Source organism: Epinephelus moara, chromosome 5 (assembly GCF_006386435.1).
Source record: "Epinephelus moara isolate mb chromosome 5, YSFRI_EMoa_1.0, whole genome shotgun sequence".
Lineage (NCBI taxonomy): Eukaryota > Metazoa > Chordata > Actinopteri > Perciformes > Serranidae > Epinephelus > Epinephelus moara.
Window position 1 is genome coordinate 36,963,939 of NC_065510.1, and position 20,534 is coordinate 36,984,472.

At 41.4% G+C, this 20,534-nt stretch overlaps 2 protein-coding genes across 8 annotated transcripts in view; one reads left to right on the forward strand and one right to left on the reverse strand.

The window, feature by feature from the left end:
* Positions 1-5,988, reverse strand: part of kdm4c (lysine (K)-specific demethylase 4C) — a 41,464-nt gene extending 35,476 nt beyond the window's left edge. For 3 of the 7 annotated variants that reach the window (XM_050044101.1, XM_050044096.1, XM_050044095.1), the window contains exons 1-5: positions 5,817-5,985; positions 3,676-3,842; positions 3,318-3,493; positions 2,561-2,675; positions 1,327-1,520 (exon numbers count right to left, since the gene is read on the reverse strand). In XM_050044101.1, coding sequence (XP_049900058.1) covers positions 1,327-1,520; positions 2,561-2,675; positions 3,318-3,493; positions 3,676-3,819 — 629 coding nt within the window. In that variant the 5' untranslated portion in view covers positions 3,820-3,842; positions 5,817-5,985. Of the gene's footprint in view, positions 1-1,326; positions 1,521-2,560; positions 2,676-3,317; positions 3,494-3,675; positions 3,843-5,816 lie in introns of all 7 variants that reach the window. The other 4 variants (XM_050044102.1, XM_050044100.1, XM_050044098.1 and 1 more) reach the window with 3 other exon arrangements.
* A 4,617-nt stretch (positions 5,989-10,605) lies between these two features.
* The window catches only part of ecpas (Ecm29 proteasome adaptor and scaffold), a 26,283-nt gene continuing 16,354 nt past the window's right edge, over positions 10,606-20,534 (forward strand). Inside the window, exons 1-24 of the mRNA XM_050044519.1 lie at positions 10,606-10,685; positions 11,451-11,581; positions 11,875-11,991; positions 12,086-12,204; positions 12,427-12,576; positions 12,681-12,858; positions 13,042-13,181; positions 13,418-13,496; positions 13,596-13,715; positions 13,847-13,932; positions 14,028-14,103; positions 14,194-14,243; positions 14,357-14,423; positions 14,593-14,715; positions 14,824-14,927; positions 16,085-16,208; positions 16,341-16,421; positions 16,565-16,781; positions 16,989-17,080; positions 17,303-17,437; positions 17,529-17,691; positions 17,952-18,124; positions 18,272-18,373; positions 18,454-18,577. Coding sequence (XP_049900476.1) covers positions 10,664-10,685; positions 11,451-11,581; positions 11,875-11,991; positions 12,086-12,204; positions 12,427-12,576; positions 12,681-12,858; positions 13,042-13,181; positions 13,418-13,496; positions 13,596-13,715; positions 13,847-13,932; positions 14,028-14,103; positions 14,194-14,243; positions 14,357-14,423; positions 14,593-14,715; positions 14,824-14,927; positions 16,085-16,208; positions 16,341-16,421; positions 16,565-16,781; positions 16,989-17,080; positions 17,303-17,437; positions 17,529-17,691; positions 17,952-18,124; positions 18,272-18,373; positions 18,454-18,577 — 2,773 coding nt within the window. The 5' untranslated portion in view covers positions 10,606-10,663. The remainder of the gene's footprint in view (positions 10,686-11,450; positions 11,582-11,874; positions 11,992-12,085; positions 12,205-12,426; positions 12,577-12,680; positions 12,859-13,041; positions 13,182-13,417; positions 13,497-13,595; positions 13,716-13,846; positions 13,933-14,027; positions 14,104-14,193; positions 14,244-14,356; positions 14,424-14,592; positions 14,716-14,823; positions 14,928-16,084; positions 16,209-16,340; positions 16,422-16,564; positions 16,782-16,988; positions 17,081-17,302; positions 17,438-17,528; positions 17,692-17,951; positions 18,125-18,271; positions 18,374-18,453; positions 18,578-20,534) is intronic.

Sequence of the window (20,534 nt, forward strand, 5' to 3'; positions counted from 1 at the left end):
ACCAAGACTACTTCTTATTTAGTTGTAGTCTTGTTTTCATTCATGAAAATAGGTCATTAACAAATATTTATCGTCTTAGTTTTTCATTAAAATTATTAGAACACACATACACACGAGCAGCAGGGAATTAGTGCGTGATCGACGTGCCTGACATCGATTGATTTAGTTTCAGCACCGCAGTAGTGGACACCTCCTGTTAAGAGCTTCTTAAAGAGCGATCTTAAGAGCGATCCTAAGAAGGGCATTAAGAAGGCATCTGGGAAACACTCTTATCTTAGCGACCCTTCTTAGCTAAGACGTTCTTAACTGTGCTCTTAAGTCTTAAGATCGATCTTAACTGGGAAACGCAGCCATTATCAGCATGTTGGCCGATACCGATGATGTGCCAATATTATCATGCATCCCTAATATATAAACTCAGTATGTCATGCTTCAAAACTACTACTAGGCTACTCCTGCTTTCTGCTGTAATGTCAGCCTGACAGTGGGCAAGCAGTGAGCATTTACAGTGAGCAGTGAGTCATACTCATTGACGTAGCCTGACTAAGAAAGACAGAAAAGCGACCTAATTATGCAAATTTAATAAAAACTACTTTCATTTCATGTGGACATAACTAATATGTTTCAACCAAAGATGGTCTTCTTCAGGACAAGTAAAGATGAAATATCACAACATTATCTCCTAATTAGCCCGAATGAGTCATCAATGATATGCACACAACTTCCCGTCAATATAATATAGGTGACAACAAGCAAATAATGGAGAGGATGACTTGGCATTTCATCAACAATAAATACAAGTGTATGTTTACTTCTTTAAATTGACCTGAGGAAGGTCATCTGTGGATTAAATAATTACAGTCATATCCACTTTGAATAAAAGACTTCAGGAAAAAGTCAACAGTGTGCTGTTTTTTTCTTTTCTTTTCAACTCGAGAGATTTTTTCCAGTAAATACTTTTGTTCAAGCAGTTATTTTGAGGACTAATTTTACCTCTACTTGAGTACTTGTTTTTACAAAGTACTTTTACTTGTGTGCAGTTTTCAGCTACTACCCACCTCTGTTCAGTGGCTATAGATATGAAATGTATCAACAGCAACACACATCATCCCTATCCCCAGAAAAGTAAGTGGACGTGAACATACAAGTAAGGCACTACGGTACAACTAGTTCTGCCCAACAATTATAACACAGACTTTTGTGAAGATGACACACAGAGGCTATGTGAGAGTTTTTCACGCTCCATTTTGTTGTACTGGAATACATTATGTTGCACATTTGTTGCTTTGTTATGTGTCTGTCCCCAAATCTCTGTCCCACACTTACCAGGACTTGGGCTCTCCAAAGTGGAGGTAGTTGATGCTATACAGGTCCATATCTTCAGTGTGCCAGGAAAAGGTGGTCTTCCACATGCCAAAGTATAGATATGGAGTGTTAACCCCCTGGATGGATACACCACTGTCCTCCTCAATAACATCCAAGATAGAGTTCAGGTGGCCAATGTTCCACTCCTCCACGTCCTAGGAGATTAGAAACAACAGTTTGATAGGTTTAGTGATTTCCATTGCCGATCGTGTAGATTGGTATTGCAGTTGATGATGCCATCATTAAATCCAATCAGTATCAGCTGCATAACATATAATTTAAGTCACTGTGTTCCAGGTTTGCCAGCTGTCACATCCCCCTATTGCTCTCCATTACAAACTATGACCATGTCCTAACAAGATGCATTGTGCAAAGGTGAAATATGAAGACAATTTGTAGGGGTTGAAAACCGGATTTGAGCTTCAGAAGCCTATTTGATTCAAGCTTGTGCTGCAGAAGTAGTCTGCGTCGCCTTCAGTCCATTTATTCTTAGTGTCCCCGCATTGGATTTGTTATCTTAAAATGATGCACATTGGGGTTGGGGGCAAAAATAAGTGATAAAGACTCATACATTTTTATTTTCATTGCAAAAACCCTAAAGCCAAGTTGCAATATTTAGGTAAAACAAGTTTATGAGAAGGGCGGCACGGTGGTGTGGGGGTAGCACTGTCGCCTCACAGCAAGAGGGTTGCCGGTTCGATCCCGGGTGTGGGAGCCCTTCTGTGCGGAGTTTGCATGTTCTCCCCGTGTCAGCGTGGGTTCTCTCCGGGCACTCCGGCTTCCTCCCACAGTCCAAAGACATGCAGATTGGGGACTAGGTTAATTGATAACTCTAAATTGTCCGTAGGTGTGAATGTGAGCGTGAATGGTTGTTTGTCTCTATGTGTCAGCCCTGCGATAGTCTGGCGACCTGTCCAGGGTGTACCCTGCCTCTCGCCCGATGTCAGCTGGGATAGGCTCCAGCCCCCCCGCGACCCTCAAGAGGATGAAGCGGTTAGAAGATGAATGAATGAATGAATGAAGTTTATGAGAAGTACACCAAGTGATTTCAACAATTATTTCTCCTAATTAAGAACACTGAGCCTGTGATCATATGGGGCGTGAATAACAGGTGATGGAAATGGACACGCATGTATGGAAGTAAGGGAAACCAAAGAGACAGAAAGCAACAGAAGAGGAAGAAAAATTCATCTACCTCATCATAGAGGCTGCCACAGACATCAGCACCATATATAGGTGACACAAAAGTGAGGTTCTTCCAATATTTCCTCTCAAGATCTTCATAATTCAGGTAGCGAGGTGTGCAGTACCTGTGGAGGAGAAAGACATTAAAGTTAGTACTGTGAAATGACCATTTTAAACATAGTAACATGACATAGCACATAGCGGCTAAATTTTTTACCCTTAGCAAATAATGCTCTTACAGTTTTAAATCACTCATTCGACTTCATCTTCATCTCCCGTAACTCCTGAAATTGATACATTAACCCTGGTCTTAACTTTGGTTTGTTTCCTTCTCTTTTACCTGTTTTTATTTTATTTAGAGCAATTATGCCAGCAACACCTGCTGTACACCTCCCCGGATACACCTCTTGGCTTTCGTTTTGTTGGCTACTTTGAACTCATAAACTAACGATACAGGATGACAAATCAACATCAAGCACACACATACAGTTTATTGATGCTGTTGGCAAGTATCTCTCTGTTTCTATCAGCCACTTTGCCAGGCAACAAATCACATTCTCAAGGTTATTCTGTTTTCTAAGAATATATTTGTTTAATATTGTTGACTGTGTAATATGCCAGTCACATACCCTGTGATAAAAAAAAAAGTTAGATTCTTATTCTGGCAGCACCAGAATGTAACATCTGTGTAAATGTAAGCACTTTCCATAATCCATAGTATAATAAATAAGGTACTGGAAACAATTAAATAGCTCCTCAATACTCACTGGTCACTGTTAGCTAACCGCCTGAACTCCTGCACACTAAGAGGCTTCTTCTGGATGTTATATTGCGTGAAGAGCCCTGATTGGCCTGCCACCATCTGCTGGATGGGAGCATCAATCACCAGATCATCTATATCATCATAGGTACGACGGGGCTTCCAGCCTTTCGGAGGAATCACCTGTGGGACAAACCGAAAATGAAAGGATTGCTATTGAAACTAAATGTTGTATGTCTGAATGTTTTTCATTGCTTGCACACCAACTTGGTGGACACAATGAAATCTATCACTCACACATCTAGACAAGCATTTATTTGGGAGGTTGAATCTTTGTCCCAGTTGAGCATGACAACACTACCCACCTTAGCCAGGCCTGCACGGTGAGCTCCCTGAGACTCCATATAAACCAGGTACTGGTTGAAGTCCTTGAACTCCTCCATGGTGGGCCTGAAGGTCATAATCTTGCAGGTGGGGTTTGCAGGGGTGTACACCTCTGCTCCCGCCATCCTGCCTCCTCACCAGATATAACCTGTGAAAAAAATACAAATGTTATCCAAAAAAATCAACTTGTATTTTTATAATTGGCTTTAAGATTATAATGTTGACAGATATTGGCTTAAATTTAAAAACTAACCAGAGAATAAGCAAACAAAAGAATCAGTTGACTTTATTTTTTAAAGGCATAATATCATAATCAATAATATCAACTATTCAGAAAGCGCTGAATAGATGTTGTTGATAGCATTATAGATACAGATAGTGAAACTGTCCAGATGGAAATAAGAAAGAAACACATGTAATTAATATTGTGTCTTATATATTTTTAGTGTTTTTCTTGTGATCACTTTAACTTCAGTAAAGGGTCTTTGAGTATATTTAATAATTATTATAGTAATATCATAAACATCATCACCATTATTATTATTATTATCATCTGAAATGTATTGATTTTTTTTTTTTTGTTTAAATTGCTGATCTTTTTTAAACTTCATGTTGATTACTTCATCTAGTATGCTCATTTTATTTTTAATATAATCTATCTATCTCTTCTTTTGATTTTGCTTCATAGCTTAATTAATTTCTGTTGATATAAATCACTTGTTTTTGGCGGTTGCCCATTATTTTTGATTGTTGAATGTATTTTTAGCAGAATAAAAACCAAGTTAATAACAAGACAAGTTAAAAACATTAGGTCTGTTAACCATTTCACACTTGGGAACACTCCACACGCAATTTTCCAACTACTTCAAATCCGCTATTACACCTTATGTTTTTAGATAATACATAGTTGTAATTTACAGGTTGTAATTTACAGGTGGGTAACTGGACTAGGAGGCAGTTGTTTGTGTGATGGTGAGTAGATCACCACTAGATGGAGGTAGAGATTCAACAAATGTCGATTTGATCCTTTGATCCTTCCTGATGCCAACAACCCTTTTCGGATTTTTGTCCCATCCACCCATCCCAACTCTGACTTAAGTGTGCATTCAGACAAAGGATTATACCACCCCGAGTGATGCTGTTGTGATTTTCAACCCTGCATTTCCTTTTAACAGTACTTCACTACAAACCACAATATAATGGCGTGCGACTCGATTATGTAACAGGCAATTGCAAGCTCAAACAAGTTCTGGGGAAAAAAATCACCTAGAGTGTTTGGACACAATGTGTTTACATCCTCACTCATTGTTTGAATATTAAATCAGTCACTTCATAACAGGGACAGCCTTAACCTGTCATATTCCACCTATTGTTCATTTAAATAACCCTGTTACGACGATATGACAAATAAATCTCGGCTGATTTGTGGTTTCGCTTTGAATAGTGCATGAGCGTCTGTAGCTTGGCTGAGCTTTGTTGTCTGCCAAGCTAGCTAACTAGCCAACTAGCCTACGTTTTGTTTTGATGCAAAGTAATGGCTGAACAACGAGCGCAGCTTGCTAGCTCAGCTGACTAGCTTCCTTAAATCCAGACAGTAGGCTCACTGGGTACTCTCCGGCTTTAAATTAACAATGCACTCGTGGGAGCTGACTGGAAAGCACTTGGGGATAGCAGTTGAGAAAGGAAAGCATAGCTAACTATTAAGCTAACCTAGCTACCACATTAGCTCACTTCTTAATACACAAGCCAGTGGGGTTTAAATGCCCCTCGCAAGGTGGCTGCAGATAGGCCCGGAGCTACTTCGCTCTGTGACTTTGTGTGATACAAATGATTTAGTGTGTTAGTTACATAGTGTATACACCATTAGTCAATATTAGACATGTTTAGCAATAGACAGACGTATAATGACAAAGCACACAGTGTGAGATGCCCATTGGCATGAGCGCGTGCCAACTTATTTGGATGGCAGCGCTAACAGTTAGCTGTTGATAGCTTGGCTAATTGTGCACAGGAGTCACGAAATGCTCACCGCTTTCTGGCAAACTGGTCCAAAGCTAACTACCATGCACCATTTTCGCCGGTTTACTACATGTCTTTTCCGTAAAAGTACATAGTATTTTACCTTGTTTTAGAAAGATGGAGTCGTATTGTTATTTATCCCCTTCCTTGTTCGTCCAGCTGATTCACATGACAGCTGCTCTGGCTGCTGCTGCTGTTGTTGCTGCCCCTGCTCCGTGTCTCGTAAAGGAGTCGCGTTGTAGACCGCCTCTCCAGCTCAGCCGTGTGTCAGCGTGCTAACAGCCAGTGAGAGGCAGACTGTTCTGTGGTGGACTTATCCATGCACTGTGAGATCTGCGAATCAGCAGGCGATCCGATGATCTGGACCATATCCGGTGCTGATGGAAAGAGCACCTGCATCTCCAGCCACACACTGTTTAATACACATACACCTGATATATTTTATATAGGATATTTGTCTCGACACTTGTATGTATGTTTTGTTCTAGTATTTTTAGTTTTTTACTCGGCACCTGAGAAAAACATTTTAATTGTGTTTTTACAGTTTAAATTGCAAATAAGTGTAAACTCGACTCTTGTTACTTCCTTTTTGAGTTCATAATGTATTTATGTAATCTAGTTATGAATATTTACAGAGAAAAGCTATAATCAGTGGTGCAGTGGAGGGTATATGTAGGTATATGGGGTATACCCACCTCTTCTTCTGGCTGTTTACAGTATATCCATACCCTTCAGCCAAAAAGCCATTGAAAGATATAGGACAGTATACCCACTTCATCCCTGGTAACCTATCTGTTTACCCAGTAGTACACCCACCTCATAAACCACCACAACACCACTGGGTATAATTAAATTTAATATATATATATAGATATATATATATAGTACCACTTTCTAATACAAGTCGTAACTAATTACTCTGTTGATGAAATGCCAATAACTTCCTAATGCTTCAAAAATCAACTTTTGGGTTGACAGTTTATCCTAACACAATATGACACTTTATTTGTTTTGGCTCTAGTCCATCAGGAAGACCACACTGACTTTGAAAAAAACTAGGCAAAATGAAATGTAATAATTTAACTGTATTTTAATGTTAGCAAAATACCATATCCCCAAATTTGAATATGCAGATTCAAAACAAGGACGTTCTGTTTTATGTATTAGTGGGTTTTTCTACACTCAAGGATGTTTTGACTTCTTGCAGTAGGAAAAACACAGCTGTTACTTTTAATGATGGCTTTGTTGTATCTAAGTGTCAGTAAGTCATGAAAGTGTGTCTGTGAGTCAGCATTAACAATACCAGAGACCTTAAAGCTGAAACAGCTAAATACAGCCATAACTGATTTGATTATTTTCACCTTCCCTTCCTGTGACATATTAAAATGTCCATCGATTAAGTCGAATAATACAATGACACAGTCGTCTCTTTACTCAGACAAAAAGAGGGCTGTTACAATGAGTAATGATATTTTATGTAAAGACATCCCCTGGCTCTTAGTTATTGCTATAATGGCTTATGTCTCAAATAAAGCTGGAATAAAAAGATCCTCCAATGAACTCTTTGACCACTGACCTATGGGAAAAGAACTGCAGAGCATTCGGAACATCAGCCTATTAAAAACTAATTAAGATTTACAACCACAAACCACAAACACAACCCAAGTGTCAGTCTTATCACTAACTAAAGCATATAGCATAGTACATTATTTGCCAACAGTCTATAAAGTAACAACTTATATGTCCTTGTTAAAGGCTGCCTTATTACAACGTGGCACCCAAATCTCAGGCTGTGTTGGGAGTATGTATAGCAATGTCATGATGAACTCTAACCCTGGTCTTATGTACATTATTATGAATCATATAGTGTAGATGTATGGTTGATGCCTATATTCACGAGAAGCAATATAATCACACTCTGTGTTTTAACATAAGATTCGGAAGATGTGCTACTTTATACTTTATATAGATTAGATCTGTTCTAGACGTTGGTATCCCTTAAACTGCACACACTGGGCATGCTGCCTACACTAAGGAGGGTGGTCAAATGAGTGAATGCATCTTTGGGTTAGCAAGAGAGTGCCCTCGTTCATCTGTGTTTCCTCTGAGGGCACTGTAATCTTGATGATATCAACACAATGGATTAAGGCTGACCATAGCACAAGGTCTGGTCTGAGGTTAGTTGACGCAATCTCAGCTGGGAAGCAGAGCCTCTGGCCTAAGTCTGCCGCCACCTTCTAGTTGGGTGTTCCACCCAACTGTCCAGACTTTGGCCTTGATCCATGTATGCTCCTCAGGCCAGGTCAGGCAGTCCTTCAACCACCCACCAAGATGATCCTGATGATCACCACCACGCCCATGGTAGGAGCTAGGGAGGAGATGGTACAACTGGTCATGATTTCCACTTCCAGATGTTGCCACACTGCGGTGTAGTCTGCTGTTGTTACACATACTTGCACGTCCTGGAAGTAGTCCTTGACGAGGCTTGTGAATGGCCACTGGGACCCTGAAGAAGTTGAATGCAGTCCAGTGACGGTTTTGAGGGACTAAGCCACAGGCATTGGCAAGGTCCAGGAAAACCACATGAAAAGTCTGATCCCTCCTTTCTGGCCACCTGAATCTGATGCCAGATGGTACTAGCATGTTCCAGACAGCCGGAGAAGCCTGGGATCCCTGCTTTTTGGATTTAAGTGTCGATCAGATGGTTTCTTTCCAGGTTTCCTGACAGTCTGTGAGACAAGAAGATTTTTCCTCCACTTTTAGGAAGCTGATCTTGTGAAATTGGCCAGTTTCTGAGGAGTCCTTTTCCTTTGGCATGAGGATGCCCTCTGCTCTCTGCCATGATGTTGGTATCTAATGCTTGTGCCATACCACCTTTATGAGTGTCCAGAGGAAACACATGACGTCTGCTGCATTTTTGTGGAGCCTGTGTGGGACTCTGTTGGGCTTTGGTGCTGATGAGGCCCTTGCTCTGCGCACTGCTTTCTCTACTTCACTCCTTCCAGGCGGGCTGACGTCTAGTTGTTGTTCTGGTGATTAGATTGGTGGCATGTGAGGTGGGAGAGTGTTCTCTTTGTGGCGATGATGCAAGACATCAACAGACAAATTTAAAGGGATCTTTGTAGAGGCTTGCTCTTGTCTGTTGGTTCTCACCAAGTTCACAGCTTTCCTCTGCATTGCAAGCCTGTTCCAGAAGTCCCACTGCAACAGGTTTATGGCTTTCTTCTCCTCTTTTCTGTGGCCTTCCACCATTGCTTCTCTTGCTGCCTTTTCTCTCTGACTAGGTGATTAAATTTCTTCTGCCTCCTCAGCTTGGTGGGAATGTTGGATGCGTCTTCCTCTTTTCTACTGCTCTAAATGCTCCACTCTGTATTTGCAGATTAGCTCCCCTATCTTCTCCTGAGCATTTTCAAGATATTGTAGAGGTCAGCATTGACCTCCTTCCACGCATCTTTTTGCAGGATTTTGGCCACTTGACTTTTGCCTCCGCATCTGCTGCAGGTCGTGGTGGGCTGGGTTCAGGTTGCTCTCTTATGGCATGATCTCTCCCCGCTTGGAGTTTGGTTTTTGTCCTGCTGCTGAACTTCAGTCAACTGACTCGGCCTACTTCTTAGAAAGTAGCTGTCGATGCAAGGTCCCTGTTGATCCTTTCTTCAGGCACCCTTTCTTGCCCCGATGTATCTCCAGGCCTGTGCTGGAAATAAACTTTAACCCAGCCACATGCAACTCTGAGCTAGTGTCCTGCTGTAGCTGATGAAGCCTCAGATGTACTGATCATCAGACGTGTTGTCTGTTCCATTCCTGTGTCTGTTACAGGATTGTCTGCTGATGAGTTATCTTCTGCCTCCTCTCTCATTGATTCAAGGGGTATCTTCTTATTAAAAGTTTCCATAGCCAAAGGTGGGTGGGACCCAAGCACCTTTATTGCTGGATCCTGCTGCCACATGTAGCTAGCCTGTGAAAGCCCTGTTGTGGTGTGCTCCCCCCTGCCAGCTGTCTTTCCATGCTGTCACCAGGTCTTTCTCTATTTGACAGCTGCACTTTCACAGCAGTCATGACTCAACCACATGATAAAATCTGTTCTATAGGACTAGTTGTTGGTATCCCTTAAATTGCACAACTTGGGCATGCTGCCTCAGTGGGGCATCAAGTGAGTGATGGCATCCTTTGATTAAGCACATTGGGTCATATATTTATAATATGAACAATATAACTACACATTATATTAATATGTGTGGTTCTGTATGACATACAAGAAAGCAATAGAATACATCAGCATAATATAAAATGATATGACATAATTTCCCCTCAGGGGGATTAATACAGTATATACAATTAAATTAAAATAAAAAGGCAGTAAGTATAGTATATACTGGAGGGACACTTCCCCCCAATATAGGCTATAAAAAATTGCTGTGCAACAACAGGCAATTAATTAATTATTAGCAAATTTAATGATAATCATAATTAAACTAAACTAAACTAATTGCCAATATTATTACTTCCTGTTCTAGTTCTTGCATGCCCTAATTTATGTATTTATTCATGTACTAGTAGTTTTTTATTTATTTCATACTTGTATATTAAACTGTATACCTCTACCTTTTTATGCTAATTAATATCTATCTAAATTTTGGATATTAGATTTTAAATTTTTAATATTTTCTGGGTGAGGGAGGGCCAGATGTGCCCCCACCCCCAATGTTGACTCCATGGCTACGGCCTTGAAACATAGTATGCTGTATTATTAAAGTGGTCACAAAGTCTATAAGCACGTTTCGCATTCATATGCACGCCTGTAAACATGTAAATAATTATATTTATTATACAATAAAAAAATTGTGATGTATATCCGTGCCGCTGATGCATCACAGGGTGGTGAAGGAGTGGCACCAGTGAGTGCAGTGACACTCAGTAAACTGGGAGGGTCGCTAATGACTTTCTGCAAACATGGCTGCCCAGGATGAACTCAGTAAGTTTCTCTCTGCGTTATCTGTGATTAATATCTCTCAAAATATTGTATCAGTGGCTGTCAAAAATTAGTGACCAACAGGCCTGCTTCACCGTAACGATTGGCGTGTCTCTTAAGTAACGATAAAGCTTATTCGAGTTAAAAACCGGTGCAGGAAAGAGAGCTAGCTGCTCAGCTAGCTGGAATGCTAACGTCAGGAGGCCGTCTGCCCAGTCATGGTCAAAATGAAACTATCACGCAGGCTACATATATTTCCATTAACCAAACTTTAAAGGTGGAGACTCAAAACGTGAATGTTTAGGGCATTTAGGATTGACTGCGCAGAGTGTCAGTGGCTGTGTAAAGGCAGTGGTTATGGCGTCAAAATGAAATGAAATGCGTTGATAGTCTGTCAGTTGTAGCTAGCTGCTTGGTGAACCATGCCAAGAGAAAGAAGGCAGGGCTGGGTGATGGTTGCACCAACACAGCAGCTGACAGGACGAGCATGAGGGACTGTTTTTAGTTCACTGTTTTAAGTTTGTGTATTTTTACTGCCTCTGCTTTAAGCTGAGGGTCGCACATACTGGTTTTACATGTGGTTGCATACACCCTATGGGCTGGTGCTTCCATGTTTGAATGCAAATGAATGACAGTAGAGACATTGCTTTGGTTCTGGTCCCTAAGCAGCACTGGTCCAATGTTTAATGTTTTTCACTGGGGCATGACAAATATCACCCATGAAATGAGACATAAGAGATGATTTAATGTTGAATGTGTTTTTGACAGATCAACTGGAACGTGTGTTCCTCCGCCTGGGCCATGCAGAAACAGATGAGCAGCTACAGGACATTATCTCCAAGTTCCTGCCCCCTGTGCTCCTCAAACTCTCCAGCGTTCAGGAGGGTGTGCGGAAGAAAGTAAGAAGGGTGTAGTCTATTTCTGCTCCTAAAGAGATTACCATGACTCACAAGTCTCTGCTCTAAAGCTACACATGAAAATATGACTAAATTGCAGTCTAATGCAGAACTTCCCCCTCAAATATTTTCATCAAACTCTAAAATGAACCCATAAAACTTGCATTATATAGATATGGACTCACTTCCTCTTATGCAAAGATGCTGCTAAAAAGCTTTTTCTTTTGCTAGTGAGAGTTGATTTTAGATTTGTTTAATGTAGTAAAGTTACCGTATTACTTTGTGCTTCCTGCTAGGTTATGGAGTTGTTGGTCCACCTGAACAAGAGGATAAAAAGCCGACCTAAGATTCAGCTTCCTGTAGAAACTTTGCTGGTACAGTACCAAGATCCCGCAGCCGCCTCCTTTGTGACGGTAAGAATCAAATTTTGCATTTTAGGCCTTATGTTAGTAGAAGTAGCGGTCTGTAACTTGAAACAGGAGTGGTGATTGTTTCATTTATTTGTAGAATTTCACCATCATCTACATCAAAATGGGCTACCCACGTCTAGAGGTGGGAAAACAGTGCGAGCTGGCCCCCACCCTGCTCACTGCCATGGAAGGCAAGCCACAACCACAGCAGGACAGGTGAGAGGACACATACACACAGACTTTAGGATGCACAAGCATATTTATTACGATCACACCAGTAGATTAAAACACATATGTTTTTCAGATACACTCAGTTTTTATTGCGTGATTGACACATGTATAAACACGGATACTGTCTCAGGGTTCTTTATATGAGGCTAACCCTGTCCTTTGCTTGTTAGACTATGATTTCACTTCACTCTCTCTCTCTTCTCTCAGCCTGATGCACCTGCTGATCCCTACTCTTTACCATATGAAGTATCCTGCAGACACCTCCAAGGTTGCTTCTCCATTTAACCTAACTGAAAGGCCAAAGACAGTGCAGCTGCTGCTGGAGTTCATGTTGGATGTTTTACTGATGCCTTACGGGTGAGTTAATGCCCCGTGCTTTAGAGATTGTATGGGTCTTAGAACTGCTGTACTCTGAGCATGTGAACAAGAACATTGATTTGTTCTCTCTGCGGCTTCTCTAGGTTTGTGCTGAATGAATCCCCGACTCGCCCTGCTCCTTCCTCCTCCCAGGGAGGTTCTGCAGAGGGGACAGTGGCTTCAGGTGGTCAGGGTCTTCCCCAGCCTCCCCCAGGGATGAGTGTCTATGCTGCCAAGAGGGTGATTGGAGAGGCTCAGTGGAGCGCTGAGCAGCTAGAGCAGGTACAATACCTGAGGTGGAAACACGGCTCAATCCAGAAGCTGTTCAGATATTCAATGCAATTTTATTTTTTTTTTCTGTATTTTAAGGGCTACATAATGAGTGTATATGTAGATGGTGATGCACACTGTGTTTGTCTTGAGTATCAGCAAATGATTCCTTCGTCGTGTATGTGGTTTCAACAGTGTAAGCTGGGCATAGTGAAGTTCATGGAGGCAAAGCAAGTCCCAGAGGTGGAGACAGTGGTGCACCTGGTGGTGGCGTCAAGCGACACCCGACACAGTGTGGCCACTGCAGCTGATCTGGAGCTGAAGAGCAAACAGAGGTAGGTGCTCAGTAATCTTTCATCTAACTCAGTAAATTATACCACAAATTATCAGATTATTAGACATGCTCTTTGTGCTTTATTTACAAGATAAAATTATGATTCTGTTCCAATATTTTCTCCAGGTTTCATTTGGAAGATTGACAAACTGGTATCTAAAGTCATCAGAAAGAAATGTTGAAAGTACAAACTTTTTTTCACATCATTGCTTGTGCCCTTGCTTTATTATCTTCCAGCATCATCGATTGGAACAATCCTCTAATTATCAACAAGATGTACAAGGTGTATCTGGGCGATGTTCCTCTTAAAACAAAGGTTTGTCAACTCCACAATTAATTGTCCAACTCATCCTGTAAGTTTTTTTTGTTTTTTTTTTAATATTAACCGTGTAAAACGATTGTGTATGTACACTAGGGAGGCAATGTGAAGCAGGAGCTAAAACATGAACCAGTAAGCACAAGAGTCAAAATGAAGATCCTGCCACATCTTCTGCGATCACGTCTAGCTGCAGAGTGCTTTCCAGCTAACATCCAGGTAGGCTCTTTGTCCATCCATGTGTGTACAATTGTGTATTTTCATTTTTTTGTAGTCTGGTAATAGGCTAAATCACTTTCAAGGAAATGCTCCAGTGTGCTGTATTGTGATTTCTTGCCTCTCCTCCGTAGGTTGTGTATGATGGTCTGTTTGGAGCCAACACCAACAACAAACTTCTGTCTCTCACCCTGCAGTTTGTCCATCACATCTGCATGGTGTAAGAAAAGTTTCTAGATTCAGCCACGCTCAGTTCTTTTCACGAAAAGGTGTTTTTTGTTTTAATGATTAAGTTTGGGCTTTTTTGTTTTTCAGTTGTCCTGACACTAATAAACCTTTGGGACTGATGCTGCTGAATGGTCTCACCAAGCTCATTAATGAATACAAGGAGGTAAAACTTAACAGAGCAACACACGTTCAAGCTTCAAATTCATACAGTTTAATTTGATTTATATCTTCCTAACAACATTTGTCCTTACAGGATCCTAAGTTACTATGTGTTGCCTACTCTGCTGTTGGAAAGCTGTCCAGGTACAATAAAATAATTCTCTTATAAAATTTTCCACTTGATGTGGGATTTTAGAATTTAAAATATTTCATAATATATTTGTAATAGAATAATATTTTATATTCTCTCCTTTTAGCCGCATGCCACAGCTGTTCACAAAGGATATTGCCCTCGTACAGCAATTTTTTGAGTCCATGTGCAAGGTACGTGAAAGATCTTTAAAAGATCTGACAATAAGTGAATGAAAACTCAGCATATTAAAACAAGGAATCAAAAGAAGGCAATTCAAGTTTTTTTTAGCCTTTATTCTAAGAAGATTACAATGGTGTATCTGATACTGATATTTCCAAAATTCTGTGTTATCTTCTTCAGGAGGAGGCTGATGTCCGTCTTGCCATTCAGGAAGCTTTGTCCATGATGGTTGGAGCTTATGCCAACCTACAGGGGGCACTGCTGAACCTAATGGAAGCCCTGGTGGCTGCATACATTGGAAAGGTGAGTCTGCGTGGGGAAAAATAGATACTTGGTTAGTAAAGAAACAAACAGTGTTGAATAAGTAGGCATTAAGTAATTTAAGCACTCTTGTCTTACTTTTTTTGGCAGCCGGAGGTGCAAGTTCGCCAGGTGGCCATGAAATTTGCCAGCACAGTGTTTGCTCCTGATCATGTGCCATCAAGATACCTGCTGCTACTGGCAGCTGGAGACCCGTAAGTGCTGAAACACAGGAAACTGTTACATTATGGTTAATAGCAACATGAATACACTATACATGTTTTAGTAGGAAAGCACTTATTAGATCATATACACAGTAGGATACAAATAATGCCAGTCCTACACCAAATGACTTTTCAGGCGATTTTACTGTCACAGACAAATTTCCAATGTCAGAATAAAGTCAAAAGAGTTTTACGTAGTTGGTGAGCGCTCTCATGACTTTAATTGTTTGCCGTGAGGTGGTCATAAAACTCAGTCCGACCTGTCTTCAGTCAGTATTTACTTCATCTTTTCCAACAATATCAAACATGTTAAATATTATTGTGGGTTTTTAGTCTTGGCTTATGCAAATACTGAAGTTCAGTGACATGAACATTGTCAACAACCAATAGCTGCATTCTTTTCAGCACCACACAAGAAGCAGGAAACCCAGTAGACAGTAAACATGAAGGGGACTCACTTGAGAGGTGCAAGAACATGAACAAGTCTTGGTTCTCTTGGTTCGCTGTGGAAAAGAAGAAACTGGTGGAGTTGTGGCGTGAACAAGAGAGCATGTTTAATTCAACGTGTATCTGAAACATCAACCAGCACTTATTTTAGTGAGAAGTCTTAATTGTTGAAATGGTTCGCCTCTCATTCCCTTGGTTGTCTCCCACATAAGTATCACAGTTAACCGACCTAGTTGCGAGTTGAGGCGACAGAATTCAAAATTTAAAGTTTGTACACAAATACAGTTTATCTTTATGGATTATATTGATGTGGACAAGAATACTGTCGACATGTGAGGCCTTTTATTTTGTGTTTCTAGAGTAATGTGATTTTGTGGACATGTCATATTTCTTAATGGGAGTTTGGCATAATATTTTGCACCAGTAGCAAGTTGAGGAATAATCACAAAATGAATCTAGTTGTAGTCTTGAAAATTGTAATCCTGCAAGATCCTCAGTCTTTGCTAAATGTTATAGTCTGGGATCAATAAACTCACATTGTCTTTAGAAGTGAGAGGATGTCAGACTTGAGTCTTTTAAAAGTTTTCTACTCTCCTAGGGTACATGTGAGATGGGAGATGGTCGATGCTAAAATTAGGGTGTTATCGTTTATTTTCCTGAGTGGTGCAGAAGGTCAAATGAGCTGTTTCTCTGTGTTTTAGGAGGGAGGAGGTGTCTGGGGAGGCCCAGAGGGTGCTCAGAGCTTTACCTACCAAGAGCTCAGAGAAGGAGGGACCAAAGCCAATGCCCTCCTTCACCGACATGGTGGCTTATGTCCAAGAGAAGGTGAGGCTCTGTGCATATTTTTTATTCTCTCTGAGGCAATAATACACCCAGGTTTCACCCATTTGTGCTAGAATTATTTACTAGAATGAGATATTGAATCTCCTCTCTTTTTTTTGACCTTGTCATTCCCAGGCGGCTCAGAGGATCAAGACTCCAGCTAAGTACATTGTTGGAACCTCCACTATTCCTTTCAACCCATCTGCATTTGGAGAGGTAAATATTACTTGGCAGTCAGACTGAGACATCCATTAATTGTGATACAGGATGAGTTCGCAAATTCAGTTTGTGCCTTTTGAAGATGTAAGTCGATTTTTGTTTTGCTGCAGACACCTAATTTTTTTCCCCCGTTCTCCTAGATCGTGCTCTACCTGAGGATGTGTTTAGCACACAGCGCTGGGGTCACACCCATGTCTACACGCCTGGCAGACATGCAGGATGATGCGCCGGCCATCGGACGCTACGTCCACACACTGCTGTCCTCTGAGTCTCAGCCTTCAGTGTCAAAGGGTTCTGAGGCCAACCCTGTTCATGTCTACATGGATCTGCTGCAGCAGCTGCTGTCTGCTGTTGGAGGTGAGAGACGTAAACCTGCTCTCTGCTTAGGGCCATTATGCTGCAGGATCGAGTCAGCTCTCCACTGTTATTATGGGCTTCATCGAACATTTAAGAACCCATTATAATGTGATGTGTTTGGTTATATTGTTTTGATTTGTCCTGATATCATGGTTGAACACACTCTCAATGTGTTATTTATTCTACTTCCATTATTAATATCAACAGGAATCCCAGTTATGTACTGTCTACTGGAGGTGGTGTCTGTTTGCCCAGAGAAACTGGCCTCCAGATTTGTCGATAGAATTGACTGGATTAAAGTGAGTATTTCACTTATTTATGTGTTTATTTTAATGTAGGATGGAGGCAGTTCTACACTGAGATTTGGCATGCTCTAATTACTTAGTGAGACAAATGTCAGCAGCATTAAACAATTAGTCCAGTCACTTAGCTTTCCTGTGATAGTGTGAAACCATGAGCCCCATCCACATCTCCCCACTGTCAATGCATTCAGCTGTAATAACAGATGTTTCCTTCTCCAGAGTCTGATGAACACAAATAAGGAGGACATGAGGGAGCTTGCAGCCCAGCTGTATGCTGTGGTGGTTTCCACCATGACTGGCAACGAGCTGCAGACGGCTGTCCACAACCTGCTGAAAATCACCAAAGACAACCATGTATGTCGCTTTGTCTCTTTATAGTTTTCTGTCATATTGTAAAAGTGTGCTTTTTTGTGTGTAAATGTTAATTGGTTTTGTTTAACCACAGAGTCCTGAGACTCAGCATGGTGCCATTTTGGCTCTTGGCTACATGGTGGGAAGGTACATGAGCAGGAAGAAAGCTGTCACCCCTGGGGACGACATGGGGCAGCAAATGAGCATGATCTCCCAAGGAGATGATGAACTTGTTGCCATGGCCACCAAGACAGTTGGTATGTAATCATTTTTGCAACAATTTCCTGCAGTTTAGGCTGCATTTATTAACTATAGCAGCTGTTAGAGTACAATAAAGTGATGTTAAAATAAATGCCATTTATTTGGTTAGATTGTGATGTGGGGATGTAAAGAAAACATTTTATACGCTTATTATTTGTTATTTTGGACTTTTGTGCAAACATAAAATGAAAAGAAATAATTATGGCCTATATGGGTTTATCCACTTATGTGTGCGTGTGTGTGTGTATTTATTCAGGTTCCTTCCTGGACAACAGTAGTGCACTGCTGGCTGTAGCAGCGTGTACAGCTCTGGGAGAAATTGGCCGTAATGGCGCCCTGCTGATTCCCGCAGAGGGGGAGGGCTTCACTAAACTGTCAGCCGTGGAAAACCTGCTGGCTCGCATCCCCTCTGGCAAGGAGAGCACAAAGGTAACCAGGGACTACACAACAGGGAGTGTGTTTGCTGTGGTATTGTTTATGCGTGTATGTATTAATGATTAAGACCTTAAAGATCATATCACCTTCATCTCAATGATCTCGCCTCCATCGGTCCATTTCTTCATGTGCGTTGTCCAGATGAAGGAGCGATCAATCCAGACATTGGGTTACCTTCCTGTGGGAGATGGAGACTTCCCTCACCAGAAGAAGCTGCTGCAGGGTCTTATGGACTCTGTAGAGGTATGAAACACAATGACTGACAGTAGCAACACAGGGCTTAGCGGAAACATCTCTTACATTTTCATTTTTTCTTCCTGAAGGCCAAACAGGTGGAGCTGCAGTTCACAGTTGGAGAGGCGATAACCAGTGCTGCAATTGGCACCAGCTCTGGAGCTGCCAGAGACCCATGGACCTGCACTGAGGACCAGTACAGCCCACCACACAGTAAGTGCTTTAAGTTGTAGTCGTTGAAATGTACTTTCTAGGTATACTATGTTGGATTGCTGGTTACTGTTTGTTAACACGCTCACCAGTAAAAGTTAAAGTAAAAGGCAACCCCCGGATTCATTTCTGTTTGGCGTTTGGCCTCACTATATTTGGGTTTTTTCTGCGCTGTGGTTCTTGGATGCCTGCTGCTTACAGCATCTGGTTGCTTCCTTTCTATAAAGACCCGACCTCACCTGAGTGCTGTGGGGGTACATGCTCATACACATCCAGAGCAGAGTCTCTGCAAAAAAATATGCCGACTGTACATCTGTCAGGCTGTCATGATTGAGAGAGATTACTTCTGTGTGAGTCTATACATTGGGTTTGTTTACATGCACACTAATATTCCACTATTATGTCAATTTTAGCATCAACATGTGAGATGCTGATATTATTTGGGTTTTAATAGCATTATTTGGATTTGTATACAGCATGTTCGGAGTATGCGTCTCAGTTGGGTTTTTTAACACAGTTTGCGACACATAGCCTCTTATCTGTTTAAAGTCAGTTCTGTGCTTTGTCATGGGGACCGTGTACACAAACCAACTTGCCAACAGTTTTAAGGCTGGTGTAGAAATACATGGCCAAAAGAAAAGCCCACATTTCTGATCTAAAGGAGAAACACGCCTAGTTTTACACATTATGGAAGACTTGGATATCAACAGGTTTTTGGATATGCACAAATATGGCAACGCAGACCTTTTCAAGAGGTGGCTGAAGGAATGAAAGAATAAGGGCAAAAACCAGACTATTCTGTGCATGTAAATGTACTCGCTGTCTCTTTGGAAAGTCCTGCATAGTAAACACTTTAACTGTTTTTGTACTGGTTTGTACATTTTTGACCTGCATCATAAGTGATTGAATTAGCTCATCTGTTGAGCTATGTTCACACAGGTTTAATTTGGTCGTCAAGTAGCCTATGTATTAAGGCTGACCGTCCTCATTGCAGTTATTCATGTAATCAGATTTGTTAGACCTTCTTTTGTGGTGACAGTGGTTGTCAGAATGACATGCACAATGATGAAAGACATGTTTTCTGTCTGGCAGCTCTGCATTGGCAGCAATCCAGATATGTGAACATTTAAATTTGCCTGAGCATTAGGGTTGGGCGATAATACGTTAATAAGATATCCTGCGGTATCTAAAAATAGCAATGGTATCAGTTTCATTAGTCATTAAAAAAATCTGCCGCCCATATAGGCCTACAGTGGCCAGTAGCCGCTGCGGTCGGATACGCTGTACAGCACACATTATCGTTACCGCCGTTGTTATTAATTGATACTTTTTTGGAAGTGGACTGTAGCCCACAGACAGTGTTGTTATTTCATTCTGTTTGGTTGACTGCTGCATTTGCACTTTTTAAAAAAATTTTTTTTATATTTATTAATAAAAGTTGTTAATGTTGTACATTAGAGTTGGGCGATCTTGTCCATATCCTATCGTCCTATCGCCATCTAGTGAAATCGCCGATGGGGGGGGGGGGTCATTACGCGTCGCCGCTGAAACGTTCACTTATAGCCTCTCTTTGGCGTTTGAGCAGCGTTATAAAACTCTTGAACATGTAATGGCTCCTTAATTAGCAAGTTGGCTTTACATAGACGGCATATCTTTTCAATTTCTCCTGACATTGTGTTGTTTGGTTTGTTCACCGTTCAACATACTCGGGCGGAACGGACTCCGCGGAGATCCGCGCGGACTCAAAGCGGACGTCTGCAAACCCTGTGCGGACTCCGCTCCACGCACCAGTGACTGCTCGGCATGTATTTTTCACATCGCGGGGATTTTTCACGGACATTTTTACAGGAAACTACAACACGGAAGTGCGCTCGACTATGAAAGCCCGAATGACTGCGGACATTCCTCGCGGAGTCCGCTCCGCTTATAGTACGCCCGAGTATGCTTGTGTCGAGCGGGC